The 20,974-nt window shown below is 45.0% G+C and overlaps 1 protein-coding gene and 2 long non-coding RNA genes across 3 annotated transcripts in view; all 3 read right to left on the bottom strand.

The window, feature by feature from the left end:
• SMS (spermine synthase) overlaps positions 1 to 12,135 on the bottom strand; it is a 53,945-nt gene extending 41,810 nt beyond the window's left edge. Inside the window, exon 1 of the mRNA XM_042973923.1 lies at positions 11,739 to 12,135. Coding sequence (XP_042829857.1) covers positions 11,739 to 12,120 — 382 coding nt within the window. The 5' untranslated portion in view covers positions 12,121 to 12,135. The remainder of the gene's footprint in view (positions 1 to 11,738) is intronic.
• Positions 12,136 to 12,448: 313 nt separating this feature from the next.
• LOC122235378 lies at positions 12,449 to 13,910 on the bottom strand. The gene is made up of 2 exons (XR_006213441.1): positions 13,036 to 13,910; positions 12,449 to 12,720 (listed from the first exon to the last, which is right to left on the bottom strand). It is a non-coding gene; the product is annotated as an uncharacterized LOC122235378 (long non-coding RNA).
• A 137-nt stretch (positions 13,911 to 14,047) lies between these two features.
• On the bottom strand, positions 14,048 to 20,502 carry LOC102970254. Its single transcript, XR_445808.3, has 3 exons — positions 20,419 to 20,502; positions 14,943 to 15,044; positions 14,048 to 14,801 (listed from the first exon to the last, which is right to left on the bottom strand). It is a non-coding gene; the product is annotated as an uncharacterized LOC102970254 (long non-coding RNA).
• Positions 20,503 to 20,974: the final 472 nt, after the last annotated feature.

Below are 20,974 nucleotides of genomic sequence, written 5' to 3'. Positions count from 1 at the left end.
AGGCAACCCCAGGACCGTCTCTTCCTCTGGCACCTTCTCTTCCTCCCGGCTTTGGCCAGGGCACACTCAGCAAAGTCAACATTCAGGATGGCACCCTCCAGAATGACCTCCAAGATTACTCAGCACCCAGGAGGTGCTGGAACCATAAATGCCACAGAGATAAAGACAAAGGACACAAGTCAAAAACTCCCTGGACACTGAGAGGGGTGTGTACTATGATGGATTCCAGATGAGAGAAAGGCCACGGGGGTGGGGTGGGGGGGGGGGTTGCTGGGAATCAGTGCTTGAATATTTTTCCAGATGGCTCTAAAGCAAGCCACTGGACTTAGATGGTCTAAAGACATGGGCGGGCAAACTTGTTCCATAAAGGGCCACACAGTAAAGATTTCAGGCTTTGCAGGCCAAATCAGGGCTGTGTCAGTCACCAGGAAGCCAAACAAAGGATGCCAGAAGAGCAAGATGTGGCCCAAGGGCCGAACTTTGTTGACCCCTAGTCTAAGGTCTTTTCCAGCTCTAAATTCTTAACCAACAGGCATAGGGACACTCAGCTGTAATTCTACAACCTGAATTTCCAGAAGTGACGTTCTTAGAATTTGAGACTAGAATAATATGAATACTTCCTCCATTCAAGTTGGCAACTTATTAAATGGGGGGGGGGGGGGAATAACAGCTAATAACCTATATAACTAGGACCCTGCTTTTTAAGGAATACATAGAAGTAACATTAGCAGCTAACAGATAAGCTGCACTGGAGAATGACAATATTTAAGAGTACTCGTCAAAGGGGCACCTGGGTGGCTCAGTCGGTTAAGTGACTGACTTCGGCTCAGGTCATGATCTCGCAGTTCCTGAGTTCGTGCCCTGAGACAGCTCAGAGCCTGGAGCCTGCTTGGGAGTCTGTGACTCCCTCTCTCTCTGCCCCTCCCTCCCTCTCTCTCTCTCTCTCAAAAATAAGTATTAAAAAATACTTTTTTAAAAAAGAGTACTAGTCAGCATTTTAAAGTCACAAATTGCTAATCTATGCTCCCACTTCAAGAACATAGAAAAAGAGAAAAATAAACCCTAAGTAAACAGAAGGAGATAAAGATAACAGCAGAAATCAATGAAATTAAAGACAGAAAAACTACAGAGGAAAATAAAAAAATCAATGAAGTGAAAAGCCATTTCTTTATCAAGATCACTAAAAATGACAAACTCTAGGCAAGATTGACAAGAGAAAAAAAGGAGCAAAGGTAACAGATTGCCAATATTAGGAATAGAACGACAGATATCAATACAGACCCGCAGACACCAAAAGAATAAAGGAATCCCACAAACTCTACATACATAAATTTAGCAACTTAAAAGGAAATGGGCCAATTCCTAAAAAAAACAAACTACCATAACTCACCAATATGAAATAATCTGAATAGCTCTATAACTATCAAAGAAATTGAATCTGTAATTTGAAAACTCCAAAACAGAAATCTTGAGAGCCAGATGATTTCACTGGAGAGTTCCAAACATTTAAAGAGTAACACCAATTCTATACAAAATCTCTTACAGAATACGGATAAGGAATGCTTAACTCATCTTATGAAACTATGATCCTAATACCAAACCACACAAAGACAATCCACAGAGAGAAACCTATAGACCAGACAAATATCCCTCATGAATATATAAACACAAAAATCCTTCGCAAATCATTAACAAATAAGAATTCAGCAATAAATAAAAATAATTATGTACCATGAACAAGTGGGATTTATTCCAGGTTTGCAAGGCTGGTTCAATATTAAAACAAAACAAAAATCAATGTGATCCACTATATATAATAAGACGCTAAAGAAAAATCACATTATTAATTGATGCAAAGTATCTGACAAAATCCAACATCCATTCAAAATAAAAAGACACACAAAAAAAAGCAGTAACAGAGGGGAACTTCCACAACTTGGCAAAGAGCGTAAAAAACCTAAAGCTAACATTGTACTTAATGGCAAGACTGAATGCTATTAATGCCAGCTTAGTAAGGCACAGAGAGGTCAAGAACTTGCCTGAGGTCACACAGCTAGTAAGTTATAGACCCAGGATTCAAATTCAGTGAGTTTTGAGTCTAAAATCCAGTGCTTTTAATCACAACATCGTGTTGTCTTTGCTCAATTATAGTTGTGACAAGAATAAGTAACTTGTTCCATATAGCAAATCATCAACAGTGGTTATTTACTTCTAATAGTATTATAGATCTGGGTTCCCCTCTTTATATTTCCCTACATATCTTGCACATAGGCTAAAATGAGCAAATAATTTTCAAAACAAAAAAATTATGTAAAAAGACAAACACATAAACCATTACGTGAACAGCTCCTGCAGTTTCTTCAAGTAAAGCCAGATCCTTTATCAAAGAGAAAAACACAAGAGCTCTATTAACAATTTAATATTCACAAAATGCTTAAAAAGTTATGGAGATGTAATGCACACCATGGTAACTCTAGTTAACACTGCCTTATATAGTTGAAAGTTGCTGAGGGCAGATCTTGAAAGTTCTCATCACAAAAAAAATTTGTTAACTATGTATGGTAATGGATGTTACCTAGACCTATGGTCTTGATCATTTCACAATGCATAAATATAAAATCAAAACATTGTACATATGAAACTAATATCATACATCAATTATACTTCAATAATTAAAAAAAGCATTCCACCCTGTACCAAGTTTAAGATACTTATTTATTCACCTCTAGAAATTAAGAATGTCCATTAGCATATCAGTCGTGCAGTTTCCCTTTTTTTTTTTTTTTGAGAGAAAGAGAGCAGAAGGGGCAGAGAGACGGAAACGAGTGAGAATCCCAGAAAGTAAGAATCCCAAGCAGGCTCCATGCTGTCAGCACAGAGCCCAATGCACGGCTGGATCCCAAGAACCGTGAGATCATGCCCTGAGCAGAAGCGTGAGCTGGTGAGCTGACATGGTCTTAAACATAACAATGTCTTTGGCGCCTGGGTGGCTCAGTCGGTTAAGCGACAGACTTCGGCTCAGGTCATGATCTCTCAGTTTGTGGGTTCCAGCTCTGCACTGGGCTCTGTGCTGACAGCTCAGAGCCTGGAGCATGTTTCGGATTCTGTGTCTCCCTCTCTCTCTGCCCCTCCCCTACCCACACTCTGTCTGTCTGTCTCTCTCTCTCTCTCTCAAAAATAAATAAATATTAGATACAACAAGGTCCTAGAAATTTTTCAGGATCCTCACTGGAGAAATGTCCATTCTAAGGAAATGGAGTCATGCAACACAAACACATGTCATACCTTAAAACTCAGAGTGTTCCTTAAAAATTCTGCTTTAACTTAAAAAGCTCCTTTAAATAAAGACCAACCTTCAAATCACATGCCAATGCTTTACTTCCTGCCTCTTCTTTTGCCAGCAGAACTTGCCTTCTCTTTCAGTAAGTTAAATTCACAGGTCTTTATAACTGAGCATCTTTATCCACTGGCACAATTTCAAAGTACTCAGTATTGCAATTAGTGTTAGGTGTTTTATGTATCATTTGACACTCTTCCAAACATTTTATTGGACATCCCACCCAACAACACAGTGTGTGGGATTTTGGTATCATTAGCGCCTTCAGGCAGAGGGAGAAATTAAGGTGCATGTGAAACTAACCCAGAGGGTCTTCTGGAACATGGTACCAGTTCTTCCCAGCTCCTTTTGGGTATACTGCTTGGCATATAAATGCAAGTGATCGCAAGCATGGCCACTAGTTCAGTGGCTCCTTCCAGAGCTCAGATGACAGTATCAGTTTAATGAAATCCAGGCCCACCACAATTTAGGGCCCCCGAGTTGTTTTTCCCGGGGTCTGGAGAAGTGCCTAGTTGTAAGGGTTTCAAAGAGCATTTGTGCAATGGTTTACATACTTGGTTTAAAGATTCGATTGAGGAGGTTTCCCGACTCTTCAAAAGAACTGAGCCTGTAAGTAAACTACCATGAAATGGTGGTTGGAGTGGCAGCACACACCAGCAGGCTTGGGTTACAAGTGCAGTGAGATGGCGGATTAAAAGGCTTGGAATGTGTGGGACTCCAGATACTAAACTCAGGAACAGCTTCACTGAGCACGTTTTTAAACAGATGCCCAGCCACAATCCAGGAACTTTCTAACCAATCCTTACCTGCCAAGGATTAGTATGACCGCGGTGGTCTCAATTCTAACGACAAAGCCCATAATTCCAAATCCTACCCAGGTACCGAGCCTGACATCAAAAGCTCTAACTTTTCAAAGCTATGAGACCACAGCACTTTGTTCCGTCCATCTCCCAACAAAGTACCAAAGTCCTGCGTGACCATTCAAATACAGCCCATTTCGTTATATTTAGATGCAAAGATTTCCAAGCTGCTAACTCATGCACTGCAAAACCTTCCATTATATTTAGACGAATTTCTTATGCTCATTTAATATATTTTAGAGAAAGTGAGAAGCAGGAACAGGGAAGAGCAGGGGAGAGGGGTAAAGGAAGAGAGAGATCTCAAGCAGGCTCCACACTCAGCACGGGGCCCAACACAGGGCTCAATCCCACAACCCTGTGACCATGACCTGAGCTGAATCCAGAGTCAGACATTCAACCAACTGAGCTACCCAGGTGCCCCTAAATATCAATTAACGTAAATATTAATATCTTAAGTTTTTTTCAGTTTCCAATCTGGGAAGTTAAAAAGAACATTCTATTTTTATTTGCTTCTCTCCTTGTTGGGTTGAACACCATCATGTATACTTCTATGCCACTTGTATGTTTTTTCTATATTACCCAAATATGATTTTATTTAACGGTATACTAGTGTCTAGTTATAAGACCTTTGGTTTGTTGTTTGTTAAAAATATTAAGTTTTTGCCATACATGATGCATACATTTTCTATCTTAATTTTAGCCAACTTAAAATCAGCTTTCCCCCTTCAAAAAAACACAAAGTGCCCACTGTTGGTTACTAAGTTGGAAAATGCTATCCTTAACAAATGTCACACGCAGGACTTCAGACTACTTGAAAATGCACCTCTCATTAGGTGGAGTGGAGACTGTTCCTAATGCCCGGATTATGGAGTCAATTTCTTAAACAGCTGTTATCCCTTCCACAGCACTTAAAATTATGATAGAGAACCACCAAATAACTAGATGAGGCTTCTTGAGATAAAGCACAAAGTAATTTTACCATACACTACCTCTACAGGTTTAAAAAAATGGGTGTAACTTTGGAACTACACTCTAAAAAGATTCATTATGGTTTATACAATTTTTTAATGGCAAGCTCACAAAACTAATTCCCAGCAATGTGCAATTACTCAGCCTGGAGTCAAATACAGCTTCATTAGTGCAATTAAGAATCTTTGCAGAGTTGGGGTAAAAAGAGTTTTAAAAAAACAAAAAACAAAGAGTGTGCCAAAGGAAGAGAGATTCCAGAGACCTCCCCCAAACAGTCCATAAAACATTTGCAAACAACATTCAAGTTGAAAGAATACCTAAAGGACAAAAAATACCTCACCCAGAGCTGTTCAATTCCTAGTGTGGGTGCCTCCCAGCTACTTGGAAGCACAGGGAGCATGAGACTCAAATGTGTGTTGGGGGAGGGAGAACTGAGTAGGGAGGGAGAACTGAGTAGAAAGGGAGAACTGAGTAGAAAAGGGATGATATGGAGTTCCGCCTTTAGCCACAAGGAGATGAGGACACACTGGAGGCTTTTTAAATGAGAAAAGGGACAGGAATATGTTGAGTTTCTGGCGATCAAGCCCTTCCCCAAAATGGAGACAAACTGGGAGAATGTGGCCAAGAAGTGTAGCTGGGAAAATGGCTGAGCAAGGAATTGGGTGTAGCAGGTAGAATGCACAGGATTTAACTGGCTGATTGGTGCCTGAGATTGGGGGATGCCCCAGGTTCCTGATACAAGAGTTTTTTGTTTTAATGAGGATCCTATTATAGTGGTTCTGGTACGTAATTAGCATCAGAATTAGTGGAAGGAAGCTGGCTAAAAATGCAAATTCCAGAAACTCCCCCCCAGCCCAGACCATGATTTGGCCAATCTAGAAAAGGACCCCAAGCAGGCACTCCCCTCTTCACAGTCATCAGCCCCCTCAAGGCTTCATTGTTAAAGCTGGTGTTGAGGGGGCGGGGGTGTTGTTATCACAATGGTAGATAAAGTGTGATAGGATAAGAGGAATGATAATGCTGAGACAAAGGGGAAAGTTTTCTCCTCTTGAACAATAAATAGTAGCAATCAAAACTGGATTTTTTGGGGTTTCAACCACACAAAGACGATATGCTTCTACCTGAAAGCAACTTAACAAATACAAGGAAAGAGTGGGAGCTCCAAGAATGGATGGAAGGTTCAGGAAATCAAGGAGCGAAGATCACCAGAAGCCATGGGCTCAGCTGCGTAGGAAATGCTGGCCAAGCCCTCTGCTCCGAACCAACCCCAGGGCAAACCTTGGAGGAAGGTAACACCCTCCCTCCCTCTAGGACTACTCATGTGTGTATAATGGAGACTTCCAAAAAGAACCAGATCAGTCACCTGGATTACAGCAATGACCTAGCTAAAAATTTACTTCGGGGATTCTCTACCCCAGCACCATTGATGTCTTGGGGTGTCAATGTTGGGGGCAGGAGGGATGCTGTCCTGTGCATCGTAGGGTGTTGAGCATGCGTCCCTGGCCTCCCCACTCATGATAACCAAATATGACCCCAGATACTGCCAAATGCCCCCAGGAAAGCACGGGGGTGGGGGGAGACAGGGTTGGGAATCACAGCCTCAAACTAAGAGGCTTCGCATTTGTGGAATTAACAAAGGCCTTGGAATCAAATAGACAAAGCTTTCAATCCCAGCTACCACATTTATAAGGTGAAAAGCTTCAATGGGCCTATTTATTCATCTTTAAAATGGGGATAACAGGACCTACCACAGGGTTGTAGTGAGGATTACGTAAAATAAGGTGTAATGCGCTTAGGGCAATGCCTAGCCCAGGAGGCAACTAATAAATACTGGCTTTTATGTTTTCAAAGGGTGTCTGTCTTGAAGAGGAACCAGGGATATCTGCTTACAGCTCTGGCCTTGAGTGGAAACCTACTCTGCCTAAAAGAAACTACACAGAAAAGACAGTCTCCTTTCTCTCCAGCTTGTAGGGGCTCTGAACCACGGAGCTTTTGGACTCCCCAGGGGCCAGTAGACAAAATTCAGGGGGTCTGTTAACTTAGATGAGAAAAAATATGCATCCTCATTTACACTAGTTGAAATTTAGCATTTTCTTCAATTATGCTTGTAAAACCACCTATCAACTATACTGGGCTATTGTCACCAATAAAATCATTACAGCTTTTTCTTACATCACAGTTGAAATACCGACTTTCTCAGCTCTACCTCGAAATTATGGAAGTTATTAGGCCTGATGCCAGATACTGTGTTATTTAGTATGCTACTGAAGAAGCATATATTACTATGCTACATATGTGGGATTTTTTTTTATTTTGAAAATTGTATTTTAAAGTAATTAGGTTACTTTATGCATTTAAAATTCTTACTGAGGGGGCGCCTGGCTGGCTCAGAAAGGCATGAGACTCTTCATCTCAGCGTCATGAGTTCGAGCCCCACGATGGGTGTAGAGGGGGCTTAAATAAATAAACCTTAAAAAAATATATAGCAAATTCTTACTCTGAGAAGAGCTCCAGTCTTCCCTGATGAGGGTCAAAGGCACAAAAGAAGAACTCCTACCCTAAACCTTTTTGGCCAAGCCTATAATCCCCAAGCGGCCTTCTGTTCTTAATTTACTAAACAACATCTTTGTTATAAAACTAATTTCTGAATTGGATTAACACAAGTCACTTTTGCTCCCTATATAGAGACCAGCGGTCCAAACATGAACATAACAGCATGAGACAGGTTTCCTTACTCAGGACCCATAATGTGTGCCTTGTTTTCCCCTAGGGTACTTGAACTAGCTTTCAATCTTTACTGTAACGTCAATCGGGTCCATTTAACACTTACTAAACATCTAGGATGTACCAGAATTGTGTCCAGGATACAGACATTGGGGTCTGCCTTCAAAGATACTCCCAGCTCAGGGGAAGAAATTAGGCATGGAAAGAACTGCTAGACCTGAGGGCTGACCAGCCAGCTAGAAGACTGTTGGCTCTAACGGGGCAGGCAGAGGCCATGTGTACCACACTCACCTCTGTGTACCAAGGTAGGGGTTCTTATTTTGTGCCTTTGACCCTCATCAGGGAAGACGGTGGAGCTCTTCTCAGACGCTGCCTAGCGTCTATGACTAGGAACAAAAACCATGTGTCCTCCGCCAGCCCAGAGATGCTTAAACCATACAAACATGGGACATGTTGGTTCTTGTTAGCCTCAGCTGAGAAATCATAAAATGTTTTCTGGGTTCAAGAGTCCAATACTTTACTGACAAGATGACCAAAGATGAAGTTTTGTTTTTAGCAAAAATTAAAATTTCCTGAGTTATGTCATCAGCCACACCACTAAAGAGGCACCACCAGGCCCAACCTATAATTGCCCTTAGTGGCCCAGTGGCTGCTGGGTACCAGCTGGCTTGCACTCTTAAGTTACATGGAATCGCAATATAATAACTAAGTGGTTCAAGTTTAATTCCATTAAAATCACATCATGGAACTCGAGCATTAGGAAGGATTACTGACAAATGGGAAAAAGAACATGAATCCAGGCTCCACAAGGCATTTGACTCACCCCTGAGTCACATCCACTACTCACCATGCCAAGACTAATGCCTTTTGACTCATTATCAATTAAAATAAATGTTTTTGGAGACGTCACACACAGGTGGTAGATTTCTCACCTAGTGCCCCTAAATGAAAAGTAGAACGGGGGTGCCTGGGTGCCTCAGTTGGTTAAGTGGCCAACTCTTGATTTCAGCTCAGGTCATGATCTCACCATTTGTGAGTTCGAGCCTGGCATCAGGCTCTGCACTGACAGGGTGGAACATGCTTGGGATTTTCTCTGTCTCCTTCTCTCTCTTCCCCTCCCCAGTTTGCGCTCTATCTCTCTCTTTCTAAAAAATAAATAAACATAAATTATGAAAATAAGAACTTGTAAGATCCTACTCTAGCCAAATCCCCTTATTTTCCAAGTGTATACACCTACAGGCAGCAAGGGTGACAGGTCTCCCCCCAAATCAAGTGATGGGGGAATACAATAAGAATCAGAGTTTTCTTACTCCCAGAACACTTTTGTAGGGACTCAAGAACTAACAAAGATGCATACATACACACCTCCCTCTTTAGTAGTTATTTCTTCCTAGAATTTTCTTCAGCTTGCCATCAAAACTTTTTCATCTTTGGGGTGCCTAGGTGGCTCAGTCATTTTTAGTGTCTGACTCTTGATTTCGGCTCAGATCATGATCTCAAGAACCATGAGTTTGAGTCCTGCATCGGGCCCCGAGGCTGACAGCCAGAGCCTGCTTGAGGTTCTCTCTCCCTCTCTCTGTCCCTACCCAATTCGCAAGCGCACACATGAGCTCTCTCTCAAAATAAACAAATAAACTTAAAAAAACACACACACACAAAACTTTCTCATCTTTAAGACCAACAGATTGAGAATTAAGGATAATTGGCTAGGATTTTTTTTTCTTTAATTAGATGCCACTTACACACCTTGCCAGCTCAGAACCTTCCAGTTTCTCCAGCTCCCTTCTAAACTGTGATATGTGCCTATGTTCTAGGTCTATGGTTCTCTCCCTCTCTAGCCAGTATCAACCCCAAGTGTTAAAGTTCTCTTGCTTGGGGCGCCTGGCTGGCTCAGTCAGTAGAACACGTGACTCTTAATCTCAGGGTCATGAGTTCAAACCCCATGTTGGGCGTGGAGCCTACATAAAAAAATAATAATAAATTTCTCTTTCATTTTCTTCATAGGGTGAAGGTTTCCCCCCACTTTCACAACGGAACACAGATGCCCACTGTAAGCCATCATTTCAACATAGAACACTTGAATGAAGCTGAAAGCTGTTTAAGGCTTCAGGCAAGGACACAGATGGAGAGAATGCCATAATCTTCCAGCCTCCTCCTGAGATTACCGTTCTTAAAGCCTAGAAAAACCATGCTCAGTAAGTACAGGTGAGTGTTCACAAATGCTTACTACCAAGGACACTTCCTAGACTCACCTCTTAGCAACTGGATGACCCTGAACCACTATTTCTTCCTCAGGCCTCAAGCTCATACATCACCTCTAAACTGAGTATGCAACAACCTTCAGTAACCACTAATCCCTAAAATTGGCAGGTCAATCACTCAACAAAACCTTAGCTATCTCATACCCCACACTAGCTGCAGGCCCCAATCACCATTTTATCTCCTGATTCTCTCATTTGTATGCCTTCTCGATACCCTCAACTAAGAAATGTGGGAACTAAAAAATGCTTTGTTTTCTCCAAGTCACTTCCCAACCACCCGAATACACTGACATTACTTAACAACCTTGTATGTTTTACAGCAACTCCCTTAACATTAAGCTCTATAAAGTGTGCACCGTCCTCTCCCACTTTTTTTTTCTTAACCACCGGGAAGGGAATACTCGGAAAGGCTGAGACCTAAGGCCAAATTCACATGCAGAGTCAATCAAGAAAGATGCAAACCTAGGTCTTGCTTCAAACCCTGAAAGGTTTTTTTTGTTTTTTGTTTTTTTAATTAAATCTTTGCCTTTAGAAAGCCTTTAAACTTGGGGGAGAGAAATGCAAAGTGAGTATTCAAAATTTCAAGGAAAGAGAAAGTGAGAAAGTCAAGGTTTTAAGTGGGAACCGAAAAGGTTGCTCCATCCAATTTGAGGAAAACGGTGAAAAGGCGAGATATGGATGAGACGCTACAAATGGAATGTACGGGAAGCGCTGATTCAAGTCTGCAGCGCCTAAAGGTTTAAAAGCCACCAGAAAAAAGGCTGGCAGTCCTACCCCTCCCCCCCCCCCCCCCCCACACACACGAGAAGCACCTAGAGAAACCATGCAAAATACCCTTCCCCTTCCTAATTCCTACACACAGCTCCAACTTTCCAGCTCTCTGTTGTGGCCGGCTCTGTGTTCCGAGCCTCCTCGATTGGGGGAGTTATAATTCCCGAGCCCAGATCTCGCCGCCCGCCCCCCCCCAGCAAGAATCATCGTTTCCTCTCTCGTCCCCCCCCCCCCGCCGTCTCTTTCCGCGGGACCCGTCTCCTACGCAGTCTGCTAAAGAATTCTGCAAGCGCCGCGCGGCTCCCACGAGGGGACCCCGCGCCCCGGGGTGCAGGGAATTTACCCGCCTCCGAGAACAGGAAAAGGTCACGCGGGCGGCCCCGCGCGGCGCACGCCCCCCGCCCCTGCACCGCCACCCCAACGGGGGCCCGCGGACGTGGGGGGTGTTCCTCCCGAGCCACGCGGCGCAAAGGGGACCCTCGCAGCGGCGACCACGCCCGCGTGGGGCGCGGGTGGGCGACCCGGGCCTCGAAGGGCGGCGGCGCCGCCGGCGGAGGGGTGCGGGGAAGGGGCCCCTCCGGGCCCCACGCTGCAGCGGGGACCGAGCGCGGTGCGACCAGGAGCGCGGCCTCCGCCGGGTCGCCGGTCCACGCGGCCCCTCAGCGCGCTCGGCGCGGCAGCGGGAGAGACGCCGGGGCCGCGCGGGCCATCCGCATTGTTCGGCCCGCGGCGCGCGCCCCGCCTGGTCCCCGCTGGCCCCGGCCCGGCGGGGGCGGCCACGCCGGGGCCGGGCAGGTGGCGGCCGCGCGCCCTCACCTTTGGCGCCGAGCATGAAGTCGAGCGTGCTGTGCCGTGCTGCTGCCATAGTGAGGCGAGGCCCTGTGCCATGCCTGGGGGAGGCGGCCACGGGAGACTGGGGGGCCGTGCGGCGTGTCAGGCTGCGGCCGGCGGGGAGTGCGCCGCGCCCGGGAGGCCGAGGGTAGGAGGTGGGAGGGACCGCCGGGAGCGATCCGGGGCGCGGGGGCGGGGTCGGGCCCGCCTCCGGGAGGGAGGAAGCGAGGACGCCCGCAGCCCCGAACTTAGAGCGCAGGGTGTGGGGCCTCGCTAATGTAATGGTGGAAACGTGGGCGCCGTGCTCCCCGGCGTGCGTCACCAATGGCCGCTCCCGCGCCGAAGATCGGGCGGGCGCTCCCGCCATCCGTTAGGTCACCTTAGGTTTGAATAGCGCAGCACGACTTCCGGGGGGCCCACCCCCTACACTTCCCCCAGACCATCCCCCAAGCCAGGGCCCCTCTTATTTCCTGGCCAAGTCCAGAAAATCAAGCGCTAGTATCCACCCTGTAGTCTAAAAGTACTGCCGCTTTTTCCTTAACTCTTCGAATATTACAGTTAAACCCATTAGAATTATTGCCATTATTATTAGCAAGGGTCGGTTTGCATTTCAGAACCAAAGAGAAATCTCTTGGGTATTTAAGTTACCTGCGTTTGCATGAAAAACGGGAATGGTGGAGAAGCAAGTCGGAGGATAAGGCTGTTAATGTTGATTTAATTACAGATTTCAGAGTTGCTTCACCATTACGGATGCCTCTGTTCGAGGCAGTGAACCTTTCCGTTGTGGGCTTGTCTTTGAGTTGGGGCTTATGGCTGGTATTCAACACGATGTGGCAAAGGAGAGAACATCAATTTCTGCGCACTGAAGGCCTCCTTTATTCCACTGACAGTATTACTAGGCAAATGACTCCATCATCCCATCAGTCTTCTGTGAGTCTCTGGGCGTCCGGAAGCTCCACAGGAATTGCTGTAAAAGCAGGACAAAGTTTAAATCAGTGAACTCATGTACCCCCGTAAAAGCAGGAAGAACCTAGGTATTAAACTCCCCTCTCCTGCAAGCAGTCCCTAGTGGCTATTTTCCTGAGTCCTTCACCCTTCTACAAGGAACTGGGCAGTGTCTTCATAAGTGATCTTTACAAACTATCCCATTAAGAACTAGATTTCCTTTTTACCATTTGCATTTACCTTTTCCCACCCACAGCCACCTGTTTGCTGCTCTGCGTGTTTTCCTTTCTTCTGGGATCCCAGGTTCTCAATTTCACGAGCTATTCTGTTGTCTCACCCTTCAGTCTCTACAGCGTAGTCTGCAGCTCCTGCTTTCATCCTGGGATATTCTCCAGTTCTTGCCACTCCTCTGGAGTCAGGTCAGGGGGATACAGTTGTCCCTTGTCACACTGCAGGAACAGTAGGACTCCAAAGGTCTCAAGTGGGCTGCTTGCCAGTCAGTGGCAGGGTGGGCCTCTAGGGCATGTAACCTATGCGTTGGCACAGGGCCTCACGCTCAGAAGGGCCCTGCACTTGGTTTCTCTGCTCTCACTTTCTTGAAATTCTTAGTAATTTTGAACGAGGGGCCCCGTGTTTTTCTTTTGCACTGAGCCTGCAAATTATGTAGCCAGTCCTGCTCAGCAGCTTGTTTCCTGTGGTGCAGGCAGCAGTGGCCAGTGTAAGTGCCTCACCTTGCTTGTGCAAGGTGCGAAATAGAAATGAAATTCCTTGAGTTGCTTTGCCATTAGCTCATCGGATAGCTGTAACAAACGTGTAGTTTAACAACAATGCTTCGCAACATTAGCACAACATCAGAGATAAATGGGCCTTGAAATGGAGCCGACTTGTTGAGGTAATTTTAGGAGTTATTGTAAAGATGCTCACAATGTAGTGTATTACCTACCAATGACAGAATCCTGGCAAGATTATTAAAAGTAGGTCATGGACAGGAACCAAGGTCTTGAGGCCTCTTTAAGCGTCTCCAACTGGGCTGTGAGTACCTATTTAGATTCTGGAATGTGTTCTCATTGTCTGGGTTTTATAAGCTAGGCCCCTGGCTTGGAGGCCAGGATAAATCCTGTTACAGGATGAATAATCATTTTGTTTGTGGGAATTGTTTGTGTTACAATTGACCAGTGTATCCTGTGCAGCTTTTGTCACACCAGATAATTCAGCAACATATCCTGCAACAGAAAAGCAGGAGAAATTTACCAAACTACTGTCTGCACCCTTTTTTTTATGTTTATTTATTCATTTTTGAGGGAGAGACAGACTTCACACATACACGAGTGGGGGAGGGGCAGAGAGATAGGGTAAGAGAGAATCCCAAGCAGGCTCCAAGCCACCAGCGCAGAGCCCCACGAATTCACAGAGCTCCAACTCGCCAACCGCGAGACCATGACCTGAGCTGAAATCAAGAGTCAGACGCTTAACCGACTAAGCCACCCAAGCCCCCCACTGCCTGCACTCTTGAAACAACCTCCTAATCAAAATCTTGGTGATGGTGAAAATGTGGATATCAGGGATTCATATCCTCTGGCCTGACCTTGTCTGCTCTTGGCTGAAAGTGAAGTCTGACACAGAAAAGCAGCCCCTGCCATATGGGAACTGGCCCGGGCCATCTTCCAATGAACATAAATAATTCCCCAGAACACCAACATCAGACAAGGCCACTCTGTGACCAGGATGGGACAAGACAAAAACAAGACCACTCCGTAATCCTGTCCGAACACGGAGAACAAGTGAACCTTGTCCAAACCACAACAGTCTCCACACATCCCCGAATCCTGGCCAATAGGAGTGACTGCTGCTCCTTTACCAATCACAGCCTTTCTCTGGTCTTCCCTGCTTCTGGGGAAGATGTATGAAGACCCCCTACCGTGGAAATCCCTCACTTCCAGCCAGCACCCAATCCAGAGATCACCTGGCTTACTTAAACACTCCCCTAAAGCCCCTCCCACAGGCCCAGTCCTACGGGGGTCCTGTCCGACGCGGCTCCCCGTGATGCACGTTGTCCGTCGCTGCCAGGAGAGCAGGACCGCTTGTTCCGCTCCAGGTGTGTTCCTATGGGCGAGAGATGGCTGGAGGGTAGTAACAATAGTGACAATAACATGAATGAAGTCTGTACTTAGAGTGAAAAATGCGTAGGTGATCCTCTTAACAAAACGCTACTTGTGTTAGGTATTACTCTTACCCAAAACTCACCTTCACATGAGTCCACCTGCTTCTTCGTAGTCAGGCCAACTTGGACGTCTGCAGCAGAGCTTTTATAAACTCGGAGTCACATTGCTCAGCAACAGTAACTACCTAGAGGGAAAAAAGAAGTCAAAAATAGAAAAAGACTTCGGGTGCCTGGGTGGCTCAGTCGGTTGAGTGTCCAACTGTTGATTTCGGCTCAGGTCATGATCCCAGGGTCATGGGATCAAGCCCCCTGTCAGGCTCCATGCTGAGCATGCTGAGCATGGGGTGGAGCCTGCCTGGTCCCTCCTCTCTCCCTTTGCCCCCTCCCCTACTCTTGCACACACATTCTCTCCCTCTCTCTCTCTCTTTCTCTGTGGAAAAAAAAAATTAAAAAAGAAAATGGAAAAAGGCTCTCCAGTGAAGAGGGGAAGGTGGTGACCATGGCAGGGAAACAGAGTGCTAACTGGAAACCTCCCAGGCTGTAAGAACCCAGAGGCCACCAAGCCTTCCTTGTGAAGGGAGGTGGGGGGCGGGGTGGGGTGGGGACCAGCAGCCCTTAGCAGCTGCACCTGCCATCAAAGCCACTAGCCTTTTGTTTAACTGTTTTATTTTTTCTGTTTTCAGCAGTTCACTTGAGACCCATGGAGACACTCTGCCTCCCTGCCCCCTGTGTGCAGCTGTGGTGAAATCACTTCCTCTCTTAAAAAAACAAAACAAAACTCTGGCCTTAGCTCTTAGGGTTGAAATGGCTGTCAGAAAGCCGTATCACTCCCCCACTATTTTTCAGATAAATGTGGGCCTGGCCCAGTAAGTTAAACGTGATGTGAATTTCTGATTAAAAAGTATGTAACTTAGACTGGTTTGGAATCTTTGACACAGCGATTCTCAACTTTGCCTGCATACTGGCATCACCTCAGGATGAGGTTAAAACCGGCTGCTGCCCAGAACCTGACAGAGGTGCCACCCAAACATGGGGATTGCTAAAGAAAAACCCAGCAGATTCCAACACAAAACTGAGTGTGCCACTGCAAAACCAAAAAGCAGTGTGAACCACAATACATACAGCTACACACCCACAAGGATAGTTCTGATATAAGTAAATACATTATGAAAGCCAGAAAGTAACAGGCGTCAGCAAGGCCATGAAGAAATTGCAGGTGGAAATGTGAAATGGTGTGGCCACTCTGTAAAACAGTTTGGCGAGTCCTTAAAAACTAAAACGTACAGTTACCATACGATCCAGCAATTCCACTCTTGGGTATGTACCCAAACAAATAAAAAACAAGTGTTCAAACAAAAACTTGTACACAATTGTATTTACAGTTGCCAAAAGGTAGAAACAACCAAATTCCCAGTGATAAATGAGCAGAGATAAACAAAATATCATTCAGTCATAGAAAGGAATGAAGGACTGACATAAGCTACAACATAGATGAACTTCAAAAACATCATGCTAAGTGCAAGATGCCAGACAAAAGGACAAATAGTGTATGATACCACTTGAAATGTCCAGGACAAGCAACTCCATAGAGATAGAAATGAGGTTAATGGTTGTGGGGGGAGGGGACAATGGGTATGGGGTTTCTTTGGGGGTGATGACAATGTCTTGTGTCTTGGAATTAGATACAGCTGGTTGTCGCCCAACATTGTACCTGCACTAAGGGCCAGTGAGTTTTTCACTGTAAAATAGCTAATTCTGTTATATAAATTTTATCTCAATTGAAAAATAGAAAAAAAGACTTGTAGCTAAACCAAGTTTGTAAAGTAAAGCTATATGGAAATTTTTTTAAGTTTTTTTTTTTTTAATGTTTACTTATTTTTGAGAGGGAGAAAGAGCCGGCGAGTAGGGAAGGGGCAGAGAGAGAGGGGGACAGAGGATCCCAAGCAGGCTGTGTGTTGAGAGCAGACAGCCCAATGCGGGGCTTGAACTCAGGAACCATGAGATCATGACCGGAACCAAAGTCAGAAGTTTAACCGACTGAACCACCCAGGTGCCCCTAAGTTGTTGTTGTTTTTTTTTAAGTAGGTTTCATGCCCAACATGGGGCTTGAATTCATGATCCTGAGATCGTCACTAACTCTTCTGACTGAGCCAGCCAGGCAGCCCTGCTATATAGAAATTTTTAAGTGAACTTCATTACCTCAAGCAAATTTCAAGCAAATGGCAGATAGGATGGAGTTGAAGTGAGATATTCACAAAAATGAGCAAAATTGAAGGCTGTTGGGAAACTAGCCTTATGGTTGTGGTTTTCCCAGAGAAGAGCATTCTTCAGTCTCAAATGCTTTCTTAATCCTTACAATAGCCCTAAGGAGCAGGTGTAATTATCCCTATTCTACAAACAGGTTAACCGAGGTACAAGGAAGTTCGATGGCTAGAAAATGGTGAAGCCAAGACTAGAAGCCAGACAGGTGGCTCTCTAGTCCGGCTGTTCACCCCTTCATGGTACCACCTCTGATAACCCTGCCTGTGTCTCAACATGTCTGCACTTTCTTACAGCTCCGGAAAGCCAAGATGTATGAGTCCACCTGCCTCCCACCAGCAGGTGCCCCTCCCCATCGGGGTGTGTATGAAATTGGAGAGGGTGTCCTGCCTCCCTCCTCTCTGGAGCTACTGCCTATCTCCAGCAAACAATTCCTGGGGTGAATTCCTAACCCACCTCTTACTAGCTATGTGACAGTGAACAGGTTCACCAAGTTCTCTGGGCCTGCTTCCCCACCTCTGTAAAATGTAAAATGGAGCTAATAATAGTACCCACCTCATAGAGCTGTTGTGAAAATTAACTGAGTAAATACATGACAAGCACAGAGGGTAACATCTGACATGTGACAAGCATTCAGTAAATGGTAGGTAGAGACGGTGATGAAGATGTTGATATCATTATTAAGGCACACCTTACTCTCAGCACCATGCTCCTTCAGGACACCTCTTTTCACCAGTGCTTGGCATGTTGCCTGGCACACAGTAGGCCTTCAATATCTGTGTCTTTGAAATAAACTGAGGACTAGAACATTATGCTTGACACCCCAAAGGACCCCAAGCAAAGAGCAGGTTCTCTGGGTTCAGAGGTTGGGGAGGGAGATGAGGATGACAGGCAGCCCGTGCGATTTCCCCACTCTGTTCCTCATCGTTTGACCCAAAGTCCCACCCCCCAGAGTGCCAGGCAGTCCACAGCCTATTCAGAAGCCCTGAGAAGTTTGTTGATAGAACTCTGGATAATTATTTAAGACAAGTAAATAACAAAACAGGTTTTCCTCAAGACAGTCATAATCCTCATTTTTGTCCCTGCTGATCCTTTTAGACCTAGCAGGCAGGACACAAAGACATGGAGAGTCAGTTCCTGCTATTACCCTGCAGCCGCTGTGTTTACCCCTGCAGACTCACAGTGCCCTGAGATGTATCTGAACACCCCCAGAGTATTCCCCCAGCTTGACAAAGTCTGACTTAGAAGGAAAACTGACAACCTGAGTCTCTGTCACACAACCCGAGAAGATACACCAGGCCAGCCTTTTTCAAAAATGTTTACTTATTTAATTTGAGCGAGAGTGCGCATGAGCGAGGGAGGGACAGAGAGAGGAAGAGAGAGAATCCCAAGCTGGCTCCATGCTCAGCATGGAGCCCGACGTGAGGATCCCACAACCACAAGATCACAACCTGAGCAGATATCAAGAGGCAGAAGCTTAACACACTGGCTCCCCAGGCCTTTTAAGAGAACTTCCACTTGACACAAAGCCCCTACATGAAATGCTGTCCAACCCACTCCATTTCCTCCTCTCCTCTCACTTCCAGCAAAGAATGACACATTAGGGGGAGGGAAGACTTATTTATTGCAATGCATTACCTAAGCGCCTATGCCCAAATAATGACATAATTAAAAGTGTTACCAAAGAAAATAATGGAGTGTAGTTGGGTCCAAAAGTAACGCCTGGCTTTTTGTCTGAATGCAGCATTTAAGTACAGCTGTACTTGAAGATGCGGCTAAATTCTCAACTCTCAGTGCTAGTTAAATGTGTATTTTTCTGCAAGAATGATTCCTTCCTCAGTCTCTAGAGACAGTTCATAGAATGATTAGAATCAGGGGTTTTGTCAGCCAGCCTGGATCCTAATCTTGATTCTTCCATTTGCTGGCCGGTGACCTTTGGCAAATGATCTCATCTCTCCGCGTCTGTTTCTTCATCTGTGAAGGGAGTATCCCTCTTTCACACAATTGTCCTGAGGATTAAGTAAATTAATGGAGATACAGCACTTAGATCAGTGCCTAATGTGTAAAAAGCCCCATAGAAGGATTAATTACAAATTACTGAGTTAAGACTAATGTCTAACTGGTAGTTTCCTTTGCCCCAGTCCACATGGTGAGTACATGGGCGCTTACAGAGCAACTCCCATTTCAGTTGCCATTTTTTTACGGCAGAGCTAAAAGATTTCCAAAGCCCGCAAAGGGTCCATTTATCTTAAAATGTATTTGATACAGCTCAACACTCAGAGGTAGTCCCTGAAGCTGATTGCACTGGGATTGGAGTGGAGCTGCCATTTTGCCGCATGGCAACGCTTTGCCCTTTTACCTACCGGTCCCCTGGGTCTTTGTCGTTACCTGAAACACCTCCTGTGACCAGTGGAAAGGCCCACACGTGATCATTCAAGGCTCAGATCAATGTCAGCCACAGCCCACTCACTTGCTCAGCCGTGTTCCCACAGCGTGGCAGTCAGCTCTTGTACTTGACCTCTGTTTCTCTCCAACCAACACTCCTTCCTTATTTGGACTACAATCCAGTAAATTTGAATGACCAGCCATGGTCAGGTGCTTGTTAGTGAACCAGGGACCAGGGACCTGGATCCTGGTACCCCAGTTTCCAGTTCAGGGCTCTTTTCTTTAAACTATATTGCTCTTATGTCCAACTTCCACTATTGAATACTGTCCACTATGGGCCACAGTATTTGTAAAGTATGTCATTTCTAATCCTTCCAATCCAGCAAAATTTATTCCCCGTTTAAAGACATAGACACTGGGGCCATGTGACCTGCTCAAGGCCACATGCCAGTCTGTGGCAGAGTGAGGTTTGGAACGTGGGTCAGTCTGACTATAAAATAAAGAGAATTTCTTTTTCTTTTTTTTTTTTTTTTTGAGTTTATTTATTTAGTTTGACAGAGAGGCAGGGAAGGGCAGAGAGAGAGGGAGAGAGAAGGAATCCCAAGCAGCCTCTGTACTGTCAGCACAGAGCCTGATGTGGGGCTTGAACTCCTGAACTGTGAGATCATGACCTGAGCCAAAACCGAGAGTCGGACCCTTAACCAACTGAGCCACCCAGGTGCCGAAAAGTCAGGAGAATTTCTAGTCTATCATGTTGCTGCTCAGTACTGGAAATGAGAGCAGATAAAAATCACTGAGTGGTTCATTTAAAATATACTCATTCTACATGCAGACAATTGTTGTTTTAAGGAAAGGGTAGAAGAAAAAGAGATCACATTTTGTCATGCAAAGACAAAACAATAAATATTCTTTTACCGGTTCCTGAATCCCATTGCAGCTTCTTCAAAGCAAGTGAATTTGTGCATGTTGGCACAGCTCTGATTTTAAAATCTTCTTTGGCTCCATTTTCAGCTTCTTCCCCTTGGCACAACCAGTCCCATGACCCCCCTCTGTCAGGCTCTGAGAATCTGCCTAAAATTGTTATATAGCAGTTACTCTTAAGATGCGCATTGTAGATGATAATTCACTCCTCCCCACTAAGTCATACGTTTCTTCTGGTTTTATATGTATTGCCTGGCATATCACCATGTTAATCATAAAAGTCTTAACACTCTAAGGATATATTGATGTTACTATTTTCCAAATATGTTCATTGTGTCAGGAAGTTTTTTTTTAGTCTTAACTTGCATATTCTCAAAATTATTTACAAATATATAGTTTTCTCGTTTTTGTCTGAAATAGATTTGGTTTCAATCTAAGTATACCAGTTGACATTAAAACCCCACAAGTGAACATTAACACATTTTTTAAAAAAAATTTTAACATTTATTCACTCTTGAGAGACAGAGACAGACCATGAGCGGGGGAGGGG

This window comes from Panthera tigris, chromosome X (genome assembly GCF_018350195.1).
Source record: "Panthera tigris isolate Pti1 chromosome X, P.tigris_Pti1_mat1.1, whole genome shotgun sequence".
Lineage (NCBI taxonomy): Eukaryota > Metazoa > Chordata > Mammalia > Carnivora > Felidae > Panthera > Panthera tigris.
This window is presented reverse-complemented; position numbering and strand designations above follow the sequence as displayed.